Genomic DNA, 14,261 nt, shown 5'->3' with positions numbered 1-14,261 from the left:
TGGATATTAATGTGATAAATATATAATATTATATTAATTAGTCTACTTCATAAAACAAACTCTTGGCTCTGATTATTAATCGGCCATTACCAAATCAAACCCATATAGCAAAATGCCCTCTTGTTTGTTAGAAAATGTTGTCTTTCCATTTGATTTTTTAATATTAAGTGCGATATAAAATTATTATCAATATCTTTTTTAGTCAAGGGAGAAAATATGGTCTAGTCAATAAGGCTAAGGTGAACCAATTAGGATAATCATTTTGGATGTATTAATTTAGCTTGTCCTATGGATTCAACCATCTGATTGAGTTAGTCAATATAGTTAGCTAGTTAACTAGTTTTGTGCAAAGGGGGCCAATCAAGCCAATCGAGTTGAACAAGTCGAACAATTTAAAAGAGTCCATCAAGTCAACCCAACTCAAATGGATCGGTCAAACTAACTGCCTTAGATAATTGCACGGGTCTTCAACTAAGTGACCTAATTTATCATTCTCTTTTTGAAAAAGTTAGGTAATTGAAGCTCATGTGGAATTGAGAACCCTCGATCAAAGACACGAGTGGTATCTAGTCTCATCAAAATTTTTCATCGACTATTAGAATTAATTAAGAAAAAAAATAATTAATTAGATCGGGTAACGTCAAGCCTGGGTGACCGGTCCGGTCTCACGAAAGTTTTCCACCGACCACCAGAGTAAATCGGGAAGCGCTCGTAGCGGACAGCACAGGAACCTAGCATCTTTTAGTTGCGTGCCTCATTTGGAGAAAAAATTTCTACAAATTCACCATAGCTAGGGCTCGAAGCACAGATACCTGGGTGAAAAATTCGCACTTATAGTGGGCGTCTATTAGCCCAGCGTTTTTATGTCACCGTCCATTAAGAAAAATTCATCTGTTAATTTATTAAAGTTGAGACTTAATCCTTATACGTCTGAAAAATTAAGAAAGTATTTTACTATTCTATCATTGTCTCCCAGGGGTATGTAATGTTGAACATGAAAATAATAAATTGATGAAAATTTATTTATAATAGTTATAAATAAACTCAACGTTTGTAAATAATGTTAATTAATAAAAATATTATTAACATACTAAATAAATAAAAAAAATAAATGAATAAACAATTTTAAATTATCAAATTCAATAACTAATTAAATAAATAAAAATTTTAAACAATTAAACTAATTTAAATTAAGAGCTCGATGTCATCTAAACGAATTGAATTTACGCTTATAAAAAATAAATCAAGTTAAACTTAAATAATTATTTTAATAACTTAATTCATTTTAAACTCGATTTGGCTCGATTACCTTATAAAAAAATTTGAACACCCCAAATCTTGAATCAAGTTAGCTTGTTTGCGGCCCTATTGATAGCCATTACACACACAAAATAATAATAATAATCATCATCATAATACATATTGAATATTTCATGTCTTGATGTCAAAATGTGTTTACATATTGAATACAAAATTGTGATTTTGCAGTGTTTACATTCGGAACCAGCCGTATACCTATTTGCAACAGAATATGATGCAGTGAATTAATCTTTATATGCACCAACGTTGAAACTAATTCTTATTTTTTATAATTACGCCTTTAACTTCTTTGTTTCCAAACTATTTGTGGAGATTATCGCAGTGCTCCACCAATCAGGATGTAGGGTATGCTCGACCTGCAATATTCGAAAAGGAAAATAAGGAACTCCATGATACTAAGCTAAATGTAAACTTAAGGATTGTTTACTTGGAGAGATATGAGAGGAAACAAAGAACTACAGATGTTAGGGGGTGAAAAATAGTTATTTTCGTCATTAACAAACGTTTCTACTGATTGGTAGATTTTCTCTCCACTCCAAGTAAACATGTCCTACCAAGACCTTTGATGTATCATCTCTTACCAGTTCCCAGCTTAAAGCTCTCGAAACTACGATTGTTGCTGAAGTGAATCTTGAATCATTGATGTGAGTGATGGATACATACGCGCTTTCTTCATGGAACGGGCTTCACTTTTTCCTTGCAAGTACTCTTCACCTAAGGGCCACCTCGGACGCAACTCAAACTGTCATAAATAGAAATCAAGGAAAAAAAGTTTATTTTGCATCTTCATTGACCTGATCACTCATTGAAGCGGACATTGGTTAGGTAAGTAGCAAAGGCAGGTGACAGATACCTATTCGATAAGAGAAATGTCCATGTGTGCACAAAAACATACGACTTGATTAGAAAGAACATTTATTCTAATAATAGCTAACTATTTATGCTCAGTGTTGGGGGTTGATTCTCCATCTTGATGAACCAAAGCAAACAAGATTGTGAATTATCCAAAAAGTAGCACCCCTAGTTTCCTTAAAGCATTCAGATGTTACTGAAATAATTATCAATAATCATGGAAATAGGAAGTCTTGAGTACACTGTACATAATAAGGGTGTCCTAGAACCAATTAGATGTGTTCTTTTAGGTCTTGTATCACCCACTTCCCTCAAAACAGATTCATCTCCACTCCAATTCTTCAAAATCTTCAGTGAGATGAGAGCCTTTCCCAACTCCCAAGAGGCTTCCCAGCATGGTATCATTGTTGAGGCATACTAGGGCGTAAATCCCTGCAACCCACATGTAAACTCACCCCACCTGCCACTTGCCTTCACAGTCACTATGATTTATTTCTTCCGTGTTAGTCCTGGGACGGGCTGACGGGGGTGCTGGGGGCGAGCGTATTCGCCTTTTGCCACATTGTTGAGGCATACTAACTCAGCGACAAACTATCTTGTGCTAAAGAGATAAGAAATCAGATATATTCACTTGGTGCTAGAGATGAGAATGTATCAGTTAAAGATCCAACAGATCTACATAGCACATTAATCAAGTCTAGGCATCATAGAATTTTAGCAACAAGTGACTACACTGCATTACCCATTAAAAAAAGAACAGATATATAAAAAGGATGCCTAACTAGTAAATAGGAAATAAAAAAAAAGATTTAGGCAACCAAAAAGTGTAAAGTGAACAAGCAACCAAAGCCTTAAGCATGTTTCTCATACTTAAAAAGAATTGCAGAACAAACCATGGCATCTTCAGGCTCGTTGTCAGGTGGTGGAGGATCAAATCTTCCTGAAAGGAAATGCTCTATACCAGTCCAAGCAATCATCACACCTATTATAAGCAATTTCTAAGTCATTCCAAAAGATATCTCAAGGATTGAAATTACTGCTCAACAGCAAAATTTCTTTGCTCACGACTCACATAACTATGCATACGAAAAGGTTGTTGCAATTGGGAACGGTCCAACAATTTGGGTATCCAATACCAGCATTCACTAAAATAGGAAACCACCATCACAATACCACAATAGCTGTTTTAGTGAAACATCACATCGCTTTATGTAGCCTCTAATTTAGCCATTCCACCATTCACAATACCACTCAGCAATTGTAAATGTAGTTTTAGGTGTTATTATCTTTTTTCTTCTTTTTCCCAAGCCATGGCAGGTTAAGATTAAGATAAGTCGCCCCAGATTGCACGAAGAAAAATATGACAATGAACCTAACTTCTAACTAGTTATAAGCACATTTAACTAGTTCAAACATCTAACTTTTAGTGAAAAATCATAGCTCTTTATGTAGCCTCCAAATAGCAACACCACCATTCACAATACCACTCAACAATTGTAAATGCAGTTTTAGGTGTTATTGTCTTCTTTTCCTTTTTGCTAAGCCATGGCAGGTTAAGATTAAGATAAGTCAACCAATTGCAAGAAGAAAAACATACGACAAAATGAACCAGATTGCAATGAAGGATGTTGGATTTTCTTACCATTGTCCGTGCATAGGCTTGGAGGAGGGCAAACAAGTTGTAAGTTATTATTCTCTACAACATGGTTCAGACGAGCTCTGACATACTTATTTGATGCAACTCCTCCTGAAACCACCTATGTGACAAAAGGTCATAAAACTAGTCATGTCATATGAACAAGAAAGGGGTATACATCTGAGTGAATTTGAAGTATCTGTAAAGTACCAGATACTTAATAGAAGGCTCAATCTTCAATGCCCATTCAATTGCTCGTTGACATCTCTCCTCCAGATGTAATACAGCAACTCTCTGCATAAAGAATTAATCATGAAACAACATTATAAGATATAAAGTTGTTTGACCCACCAAGGAAACTTCAAAATTTCCCAATTTAAGTTAACTTTTGATATAAACCTGGAAAGAGGCAGCAATATCTGCTCGTGATCTTCTGCCCTCTGAATTTGTCAATGAAATAGGATCACTCCCTGGGCTACTGCAGATAACAAACAGAGATTTGTCTCTTCAAGATTATGTGAACGGACAAATAATTTAATCAAGCCAGAGATTGCTTCTTCTCTTTTGAAAATAATGATATGTACAGAAACAATATTATGCAAGTATAAATTAGATTAGGGTATTAAACACTTTACCAACTAGTTCCAGAGAGAATTTTGTCCTATCTTACATTAGTATCTGAAAGCTCTGTTGTTTTTCACCCTTATTCCTGTGTGTGCTCTAGTGTGCAAATGATGATATTTCATGTGAGATATTTCGTGTTAGATAAAGGCTGTTAAAATATAGATTGTGGGAAGAGAAACAATGGGATGATAATAAAGTTACTTCTGTAAGTTTAAAAGAAATGCTCTCTTTGTATATGATAAAATTGCATAAATTTGTCTTCCCAGGACTTTGTATTGGCAGAAGCATCATGTTTGATCCCATTAAATAGAAAAGAAAAAGAGTAGTTTGTATTCACACGGTCTGATTCTCTAATCTTAAATTAGCTAGTTATTTAGGAGGCTTTAGTTAGTTATTTAGGAGTCTAATAGGTGGGATATGACATGAATAATTAGGATAACAAGTAATATGGACAAGATTAATTAGTGTTCACAAGTATTAACTTGATATCAGAAACTCTATAGCCCACCATATCTAGGATGGCAATAAAATTGTGAATTTTCAACTTTCATTAAGGTCCCATATAAGAAGCAGGATAGGTTTTTCAATTTCCATCCATGACAAATATAGGAAACAGGGTAGATTAGGGCAAAGTGTGTGTGTGCGCCAAGGCTCCCCTTCCTATAAAAGACAAGACAATCAAATATAAAATAAACTACATAGTTGTGACAAGACAAGAGGGGAAAAATTATATCCACTATCCTCCTTATCCCACATATGTGCATTTTTTTTTCGGTGTCATCCCTGGATACAGGGTGAGATGGGACAATCTCAATCAGATTGGGTTAAGGCGAGTCTTGACAAGAGCGAGACAATTTGTTCATCCCTAACCCCATCTCCTCTTATGTCCTCCCAATGAAATAGCCTCTTCTTCACCTCTCCTCCTATATCTTTCCCCATTGTGTTCACTTGTGTTTTTCAATGTACCTTGTGTTCTAGAGTATAAATACATGGGTTGTATTCCTGTTTTACAATAACAAAAAAATATCCATGTTTAACTGATCTGATGCTTTTGAGTCAGCGTGCGTGCGTGCACACACACAAAAATATAAACATGGTAAAGAAATAATCTACATATGTCTTTCTCGACTCCATAGCAAGTTACATATATATATATATATATATATAAACATGGTAAAGAAATAATTTACATACATCTTTCTCGACTCCATAGCAAGTCTAACTTGTGTCTTCAGACCAGCATATGAGAAATTGCAATCCTTATGCTGCTTCATAGGAATCTGAGAAAAGAGACAAGTACCCAAAAATTGACCCACCTGCTGAAAACACATAACTAGTCCAAAACAATTGAGTAGTGGCTGCTCTACTTCGGCTCCCGCAGGCCTCCAGCCAATCGTTCACCTTCTTCATCTGCGGGAGCATCGCGGTTACCTGGTTTCTTCTGGAAGGCTCCAGCGCGGTCGCATCAGCGTCGAGTACCCGCTCTACGAACCCTAAGAACCACCCCCGCGCCTCCTCCCTAAGCTTGCGCGCAATCTCCACTTCCACCACGAGCCCTCCCCCGCGCTCCCACTCCAGAGGCTGCGAAGGCAGCGCCGCCACAGCGGCGCGGACCTTTCCCCTGCGAACAGAAGCATAGTCCGAAGACAGGCGCCATTTCGACGGAAGGGATGCTTTCAAGGGAGGCACCGGGGCGGTCTTCAACGGACGCTCGAGGACCACTGCTACCGGTGAGGCGGTGGTCGGGGTCTTGTGGCTGTAGAGGGTGAAATCAGAGAGTTCGGTCGAGAGAGTTGCAGCGACCCAGGAGGTGGCGCGGCGGCGATTCTCGGCGAAGGCCTTTGTTGCTTCGTCCAGGATCAAGTCACCGACCGTGGGCTGATCCGGCGATGCTACCGCCATTGCTTGGGATCTTCTGTTGGTGAGGCCATCAGCGATGCTTGCGGCACTACAGAGGGAGGCGTGAAGGCCGAGGAACTGCTCCACCGCCTGATGTGGGATGTCTCCCCTCGCAGAGGTACTGAGCTCTGCATACATACTGCAATGTAGCAACCTTAAAAAGTTCATCTTTTGCGCTTAAGATCACGAAAGCAAATCGAAAAGACCCTCATTTGCATGATAAACTACTAGTAAAGAAGGTCTAAAAGCCTAAAACACCAACCAAATGAAAAACTTACCCGAAAAACAGAGTTTCCAAAATCAAACAGCAAAAGAATTTGCATGCAATAGGAGGATATTTCTGATCAATGTTTTACAAGCGAATTAGGTGGATCCTCTGTAAAAACATATTATTTCTTAACCCAATTCTCCATATCAGTCAGGAAGATTGGAACTAGCAGTTCTAGCATGATGTATAATTTGTATTGGAAATCCCAACACCCATTAAATAACAATAAATTAGAAAGAGAATTCACCTTAAGCACTGGATCAAACTCTCTGCAACAGAAGCTTCTTGTAAGGCCTCAACGGCAGCTAGTTTAGCAGCATCTCTATACTTCAAGAGCACCTAAAATATAAAAATGGTCTCTCAGTCCAGACAGTAAATGACACTATGTGTTGATCTAACCTAATGCATACAAATTAGAAAACCCCAATTCTTGACCAAGCAAAGTGTTGTGGAACAGTCTCAACAATTTAGAGAAAGAGGCTACTATTGTGATTTTATACATCAATCATACCTTTCCTAGTTCTGATAGAGATGATGGAAGAGATGCCCATGAAACAGTGCCATCTGACCATCTTTTACTAGCAGGAACAACTTTGACTAAGTTTGAGAGATTTATAGTGTTTGCGGTTTCTGAAGGCTTCTTTGTCTTAGAAGTGTCCTTTTTAGATGATTTATCTGAATCATCTGCTCTAGTATTTGTAGCGCTCCTCTTTGTAGGGCATTGGATCTTAATGTCCTCCTTAGTTGCCAGTTTCCTATTTGTTGATACCTTCTGTAGAGGAACCTGCAAGTTACCACGACAGGAAGATTCAGAGCCTCGATTAAACTGCTACTGACATTATCATTTCTACTAGAAAGAAACAAAGGATAAAGTATATACATCAGATATCTTGTATCAAAACATAAGTTGTAAATCAAAGCAACTCAAACAAAGTGCAAAAAAAAAAAAAAAATCATTTAGAATGAACTCACAGAAGCACGTCTAGTTTCAGTTATTCTATCAAAATTTGTTGTCTTCGAGGTAGAACTATCCCTTCTCTTTGGCTCCATATTCCCTGCCCAACTCTTTCGTAGTGCTTTGGATCCTAGCCCAATGGTTGGCACCAAATTTCTTAAGAAGTTCCCAGCAGAAGGTTTCCTACCAGCTGTGTTCACTTTCAAAACAGAGGTTGCCTTTTCCAAGAGACCAAACCTTGATGATGATTTTTGTTCTCCTTTTGCTCGTGCTTGATTCTTAATTTCATCGGAGAACTTTTTAAATGATGTAGGCAAAGAGCAAAAAGGTGGACTTGAGTTCATTGGTTTTGACCTCACAGTGAAAGCATCCTTCTTCTCCGATTGACAACTAGCCAGTTGTTTAGGGAGTGATGCCTCCAACCTACTGAGGGAAGCCCTTTTCTTTTGTGCTTCTTGTGTTTTAACAGATGTCCTATAGTTTCCTAACTTGCTCTTTTCATTATCTGAAGATGCTTTACGATTACACTTTGATTCAGTGGTTGGCTTTGGTTTCTCTGGATCAAGGAAACCAAGTGAACTGGTGGCAATGAGATCCTCAGGGTTTCCGATACAAGGGTGACGGCCCCGGAGCAGTCTCACCCCCCTAAGAATGGGCACAGGGGAGCCTGCCTTGATGCGATCAACAAGAATGAATTGGCCTAGTTGGATCTTATCGCTCGAGATGAGTTCATTTTGCTCATCAGGCAGGGAAACATATGTTGCGTGGGTAGAATCAGAGACCTTGAGGTAGAAGCCTTTGCTGGTAAAGAAATCTGTTCCGGAAAGAGCAGGAACAATACTCACAACCTGAAGGAGCGAAGACCGATGTTCGCCGGCAACCTTGGCATCCCTATTCGTGTGCTGGAGCAGCTTGATGAGTACACCCGGGACCAGTGAGGCCATCTGAAAGCAAATCTAAAGCATATAACTCTATAACAAAGGAGGTAAAGTTTTCATATCAACAGAAACTGACTGAGCAATGAGACCGAAAGGTATGAAACTTGAAATTCTCAACCACTTCATTATAGAACCATTTTGACAATTTAAATCTCTAAAAAATCACAAGAATTCGATGCTGAAAGTGCCCTTTCATAATCTGAAGATCATAGTCAACTAGCCATCAAGAACTCAAGATCTGTTAGAAAACCCTACCAATAAAAGAAAACAGAAGCGGTAGCGGGAAAAAAAAAAGGATTAAAAGAAACTTTGGAGGATAGCAAACTTGTTTAGGGTGAAATCAAACAGGTCGGAGATTGAGACATCATTTGATACAAGAACTGAACGCACATTCTTCCTGTGACTCAAATACACAGCAGAGGCAGAGCAGAAAGCACGGATCACACGAGACTTCAATTTGAAGGCTCAGAGAAGTGGCCGGGAAGCAAACTCATTCAGGATCCTAAACTAAATAAAGCTTTTTATTCAGGTTTATGAACTCACCCGACATGGAAGATTGGAAGATTAAGGAAGGTGCTCTTGTTTCCCAAGCAAGGCAATCAAAGAGATGAAGCTGCTCGAGCTGGCGTTGCGAACCCAAATGGAAACGCCACTTATTCCTCCCTCCTTAACGAGATCCAATCTTTGGCAACCTCTAATAGCCTTCTTACCCATAATTGAACGACCACAGAGCCGGTTTTTAAAGATCTCGCAAGTACGGAAAGTGGAATCCAAACGAACAGGAAAGAAAGGACTCTATTTTCGCTGCTGGAACGGAAAATTGAAGTGGTACGTACCTTTCAGCGACCCCCGGCGACAAGGAGAATGGAACAATGGAAGCGATCGCCTCCATTTCCGAGTGGGCTGCTCAGTGCCACTGAGAAATGGATCAATGACCTACCGACCTAACTTTTCTGGGTTGAGAGCGAGGTTTCATTCACTGCGACGGTGAGAGGTTATCAAAATACATGGACATTTCACTGAACCGCGAACGAAGTTTTAGGACTTCTGATTTCGAAGTACTTAACTTTTATAATATCAAAAACATCACGAAGTCAATTTCATTATACAACTCCTCCATCAATATCATTCAAAAATTGATTGATCTCAATTTATAAATCAAGGAGTTCTAAGAAGTATATATTAGGGATAGCGATGGGATGGGATGGGATGGAGATGGAGATGGAGATGGAGATGGATTTATCTGTTGGATCGTAGAGTTCGCTAAAGGAAGAGTGAATAGTGATCGAAAATTTATAGCAAAGTAAAATCAAGTATGCAACGGAAATAAGAAAAACACAATGCTAACACCACCAATTTTACTTAGTTCGAAGTCTTCATCGATTCCTACTCCAAGGTCCGCACTTGTCGAGTGTTTTTGTTGGACAATTCACTAACAGTTCTCAAAAGGGATTACAAGAACTCTTAAAAGAAATACCAACAACAATTGAAAAGAACTTGAGTCGCAAGTTGTCGAAGAAGCTTCGCAGCGTCGCAGGAGCCGAGCGCAACAGAGCAGACGTAGAAAGAAATTGTTGTTCATAGCTCTGGAGGATGGCTCCTTTTATAGGAGTGCTCCAGGCGCCCGGACCGTGACGTTAACCCGGCCAATCAACGTGCTCCATGTTTGCGACGAGATAGACTTTTGCCTTTCGGGCGCCCCAACCAGTTCTAGGCGCCCGGACCAACTCCGAGCGCCCAGATCCCTTTCGGATGCCCGAACCACCATTTTCTTGAAATCCATTTTCCTACAAGAAAATGTTAGTCCGAGGTAAATTAAAAGTTATATTACTTTGCAAACCAAAGTGTCAGTACAATTATATTAAAAAGGGTAGTAATTAGATTCTGTTTCCCCGAGATCAGAATCTAGTCACGATCTCAACTTAGATTTCCGAAATGATTCTAGGTTGGATCGATGTCTACTGTTTCCTCGAACGAGGAACGCATCCTCACCAAGTCACTCTCCTCCAGTGACTTACATTAACTTACCTGCCAGACATCCGGTCAACCCGTCGACCTAGCTGGGTTTCGTGTCAGCTATCCTGTTGACCCATCGACCTAGTTGAGCTTCCCACCAGTTATTCGATTAGTCCGTCGACCTAGCTAGTTTTCTCCTGCACACTTAGTCAAAATGTTAGATCACAACGAAACTAACTTAACTTACTTTGTCATTCATCAAAATCTGAGTTAAACCGTACTAACCGCACCAACATTATTATCCCATTTTTCAAACTATATCCCCGTTCCATCTCTGTCTCATTTTTTGTTCTGTCTAATCGGAGAATACTTATCTAAATCTTAACCTTAATCATATTGAGATTAAATTCTCATCCCCGATTGAAATGTCACTTAGGCAAAAATAATTTTTTAATTTTCAACCTCTTCCATAAAAGTATTAATACACGAATTCAATAATATATAAATGCTCATATTAATTAAATAATACATATATAATAACATGGTTTGATAAACAGAAAAGATCAAACTTTTATTATTATTATTATTATTATTATTATCAAAATTTGGGGGTGAAACTAATATCCATATATCCCCTCACGTTCAACTGTGATTTGCAAAATTCTCAAATTTGAATCCATACCAGAAAAGACTCTCTGGCCCCTCCAATTCTGGATTTTTCCGATTTTCTCACAGACCCTGAATCTATGGGAAAATTGTCATCCTATTTTTAGTGTCAATTTCAGAAAAAAAATTGCTAATAGATTTAAAATTTTAGAGAATTCAAAATTTTAAAAGTATAATAATTTTCAAATTAGGTAGTGTTAAAAATTCATTAATAGTGTTAGTTAATAATTATCATTAAAGGGCAAAAGTTAATAAAAGACCTAATTTAACTTTTACAGAGTTCCCCTTTTAGAAAAGACATTGTTAATCACTATTCTTGAATTATTATTCATTTGAAATAAATTACAGAGAAAAAAATTTTAAGAAATAATTAAGGATAGATATATAAAATGATAGATTCATAAAAATAAAATTAATGGACAATTTATATATGTATCCTTAAACTTTTCTTTAAAACTTTTTTCCTCAGTGTATCATTAATCTATTTCTTTTTATTTCTTTAAATCTAAGATTCTAGTATCAATATTTTCCTTTATCAACCCGGTTTTTTGTTCTTATTACAAACAGCAACCGTGCAATTTCTCCTCTCTGTTTTCCACTTTGTCGCAATTTATTAACTTTTTAATCATTTTTTTGCAACATTTGTTATAAAATCTAAAATACATGTATAAATTTGCTAAATTTCTATCAGATTCATTAGAATATTAATGAGGTGTGGAATTAAAGAAGGCTGAGCAAATGTCTAATCATGTGAATCATCTAGTAGAAATTCTCAAGATTGAGCAAAAGTCTAAACACGTGGGGGTGGATCAAAGTTTGACACTAAATAAACTCTCCCAAGTAGAATGATGAAAATGTGTTCTCGAAGAGAGAATAGTAAATATTGGTTCAACCTAAGATTTCACAAGAGACCTGAAGTTGAGGTTAAACAGTTGAAAAGTTGTTAATCATAATTTTATCATACGTTTTTGTCAATTGACATCATTAAATATTCAGAAGGATATTTATGTTGTTATTACTGTCGAAACTACTTGTGTTATTATCAAAGATATTGATGAGACATATTTTACTATCTTGGTTAAGGAGTCTCGTGATGCATCAATGAAAGAGGAAATGATAATTATTTTAAGATACGTGAACAAAGAGGGAAACATATTAGAATATTTTCTTGGCATTAAACATGTTCCTAGTACAACTACAAACTTCACTTAATGATGTCATTGATGGGTTATTCTCTTGTCATGGTTTAAGCATATCAAGTTTATAGGGTCAAAGGCTAGGATGGGGCGAGCTATATGCAAGGTGAGCTTAAAGACTTGAAAACTCTTATTTCACAAGAAAATTTATATGTCTTTTATGTTCATTGTTTTGCTCATCAATTCTAATTGAGTTTAGTAGTCATCACAAAGTATCATTTTCAAGTTTAATATTTGTTGAGATCACATTGGAAGTTATGAATGTTGTTGGAGCATCTTATAAGAGGTAAGATATTCTTAGAGCCAAACAACATAAAAAAATTACAAAAACACTAACAAGAAAGGAGATCTTAGTGGGCATGGATTAAATCAAGAGACTAACTTTCAACTAGTTAACGATACTTTAGTTATGATACTTTAGTTAGGTTCACTTTCATGTTTTCATCTGTAATTGGAGTACTTGAACTTATTATGTAGGATGGGTTAGTTGAAGCACACATATTGTTAGATGCGATACAATAACTTAAGTTTATATTCACTATGCATTTAATGAAAAATATATTAGGGATTACTAATGCTTGTAATTGGCATTTTAAAGAAAAGAGTAAAAGATTGAGAATGCTATGAGATTACTTCATATATCAAAATAAAAATTGTAATATATGAGAGACGATAAATGAGAGATTCATTTTGAAACAAATACTAAATTACTTTATTGCGTGGGATCCATTAATCTTAGAGACTCATTCTCTACTTTCAATAGAAAAAATCTCATTAGTTTTGTTAGATTATATCATAAGATTTTTTTTTTATACGATATTGTATTACTTGATAATGAATCTGAGAATTATATTATTGACATGCGTACCAACAGTAATTTTTCAGCAATTGATGAGATTGCATATCTTGCTATCAAAATGATAGAAACAAGAAGACATGATCGATCATTTGGTTTATATACTTATTATTTTAGCATTAACATTGATCGTTGCTACTTCATTACATAAAAAATTGGTTGTTCAACCGAATGAAAGATGATTGCCTTAATGCTGGTATAATTTTGTATATTAAGAAAAATATTTTTAATGGAATTGACAATAAATCTATTATACAATGATTTTAAATTATAACTTCTTGCAATAAACAATTATAATTTTAGTATAATTTCTTTTAGATATATTTATTTATTATTTTAAAATTATATATCATTGGCTTTTATCTCCCACTATATTTTTAGCTTTACCCTATCTATTGATACAATATCTTCTTCCAATCATTATTCATTAAGAAAAATTTATCTATTAATTTATTAAAATTGACATCATTGACTTACAATATTTTCTTCCCACAATTATTCATTAAGAGAAATTTATCTATTAATTTATTAAAATTTGGCATGATTGTCTCAAGTGCAACATAGAACATTAAGTCCCCTTGGATGGGTCTAGTGGCTAGCACATGAGGTGTTGTCACCAATGAAGTATGGAGTTCGAATCTCGGTAAAGTCGATGTAAAATCTTCCTTATGTGCTAGTCATTATTTCAAAGACTAGTAATTATCCGTGATTTACCTACTCCGTGTTGACCCTAAGATAAATTAACAGAAACATTGAGAACGAACATATTCAACTTTTACCATCAATTATTGTCTTAATTAAATTAGTTCAATTGTGGTCCAAACATATTTAATGCGGTAGGCCAGGAGCCACACATCTAGTTGCGTGACAATGTGATGGTGACACTATTCAGCACAGCTGATTACTGCTAGATTGTGTCTTTCACGCAAAAGTTACATATGGATGTAAATGTAAATGCTAAATTAAGGTAAATGGACTAATTAGTTTATTTAATGTGGGCATGCCTTTGGAGCCCAGGCTCAGCCCATAATTCATTGCGCTCAGCTGATTGCCCTGGCCCAACAAAGCCTGGCCCATGAATTACGCGACCCGTCC

At 36.5% G+C, this 14,261-nt stretch overlaps 1 protein-coding gene across 1 annotated transcript; it reads right to left on the bottom strand.

Moving 5' to 3' along the window:
- Positions 1–1,420: 1,420 nt before the first annotated feature.
- On the bottom strand, positions 1,421–9,495 carry LOC121980068. The gene is made up of 12 exons (XM_042532037.1): positions 9,329–9,495; positions 7,572–8,498; positions 7,111–7,383; positions 6,847–6,938; positions 5,800–6,470; positions 5,627–5,765; positions 4,208–4,286; positions 4,019–4,102; positions 3,815–3,929; positions 3,066–3,154; positions 1,902–2,062; positions 1,421–1,676 (listed from the first exon to the last, which is right to left on the bottom strand). Exons 2-11 carry the CDS (start codon positions 8,496–8,498, stop codon positions 1,928–1,930), a joined length of 2,604 nt encoding a protein of 867 aa, XP_042387971.1. The 5' UTR covers positions 9,329–9,495; the 3' UTR covers positions 1,421–1,676; positions 1,902–1,927.
- Between the last annotated feature and the right edge of the window lie 4,766 nt (positions 9,496–14,261).

Source organism: Zingiber officinale, chromosome 5A, assembly GCF_018446385.1.
Source record: "Zingiber officinale cultivar Zhangliang chromosome 5A, Zo_v1.1, whole genome shotgun sequence".
Lineage (NCBI taxonomy): Eukaryota > Viridiplantae > Streptophyta > Magnoliopsida > Zingiberales > Zingiberaceae > Zingiber > Zingiber officinale.
This window is presented reverse-complemented; position numbering and strand designations above follow the sequence as displayed.

What these genes read in the sequence shown, in the direction of transcription:
- LOC121980068 (XM_042532037.1), bottom strand. Translation starts at nt 8,498, where the DNA reads ATGGCCTCACTGGTCCCGGGTGTACTCATCAAGCTGCTCCAGCACACG. An exon ending in CTCTATCAGAACTAGGAAAG is followed by an intron (nt 6,939 to 7,110) that starts GTATGATTGATG and finishes TTTATATTTTAG; the next exon opens with GTGCTCTTGAAGTATAGAGA. An exon ending in GCTATGGAGTCGAGAAAGAT is followed by an intron (nt 4,287 to 5,626) that starts GTATGTAAATTA and finishes TGTTATCTGCAG; the next exon opens with TAGCCCAGGGAGTGATCCTA.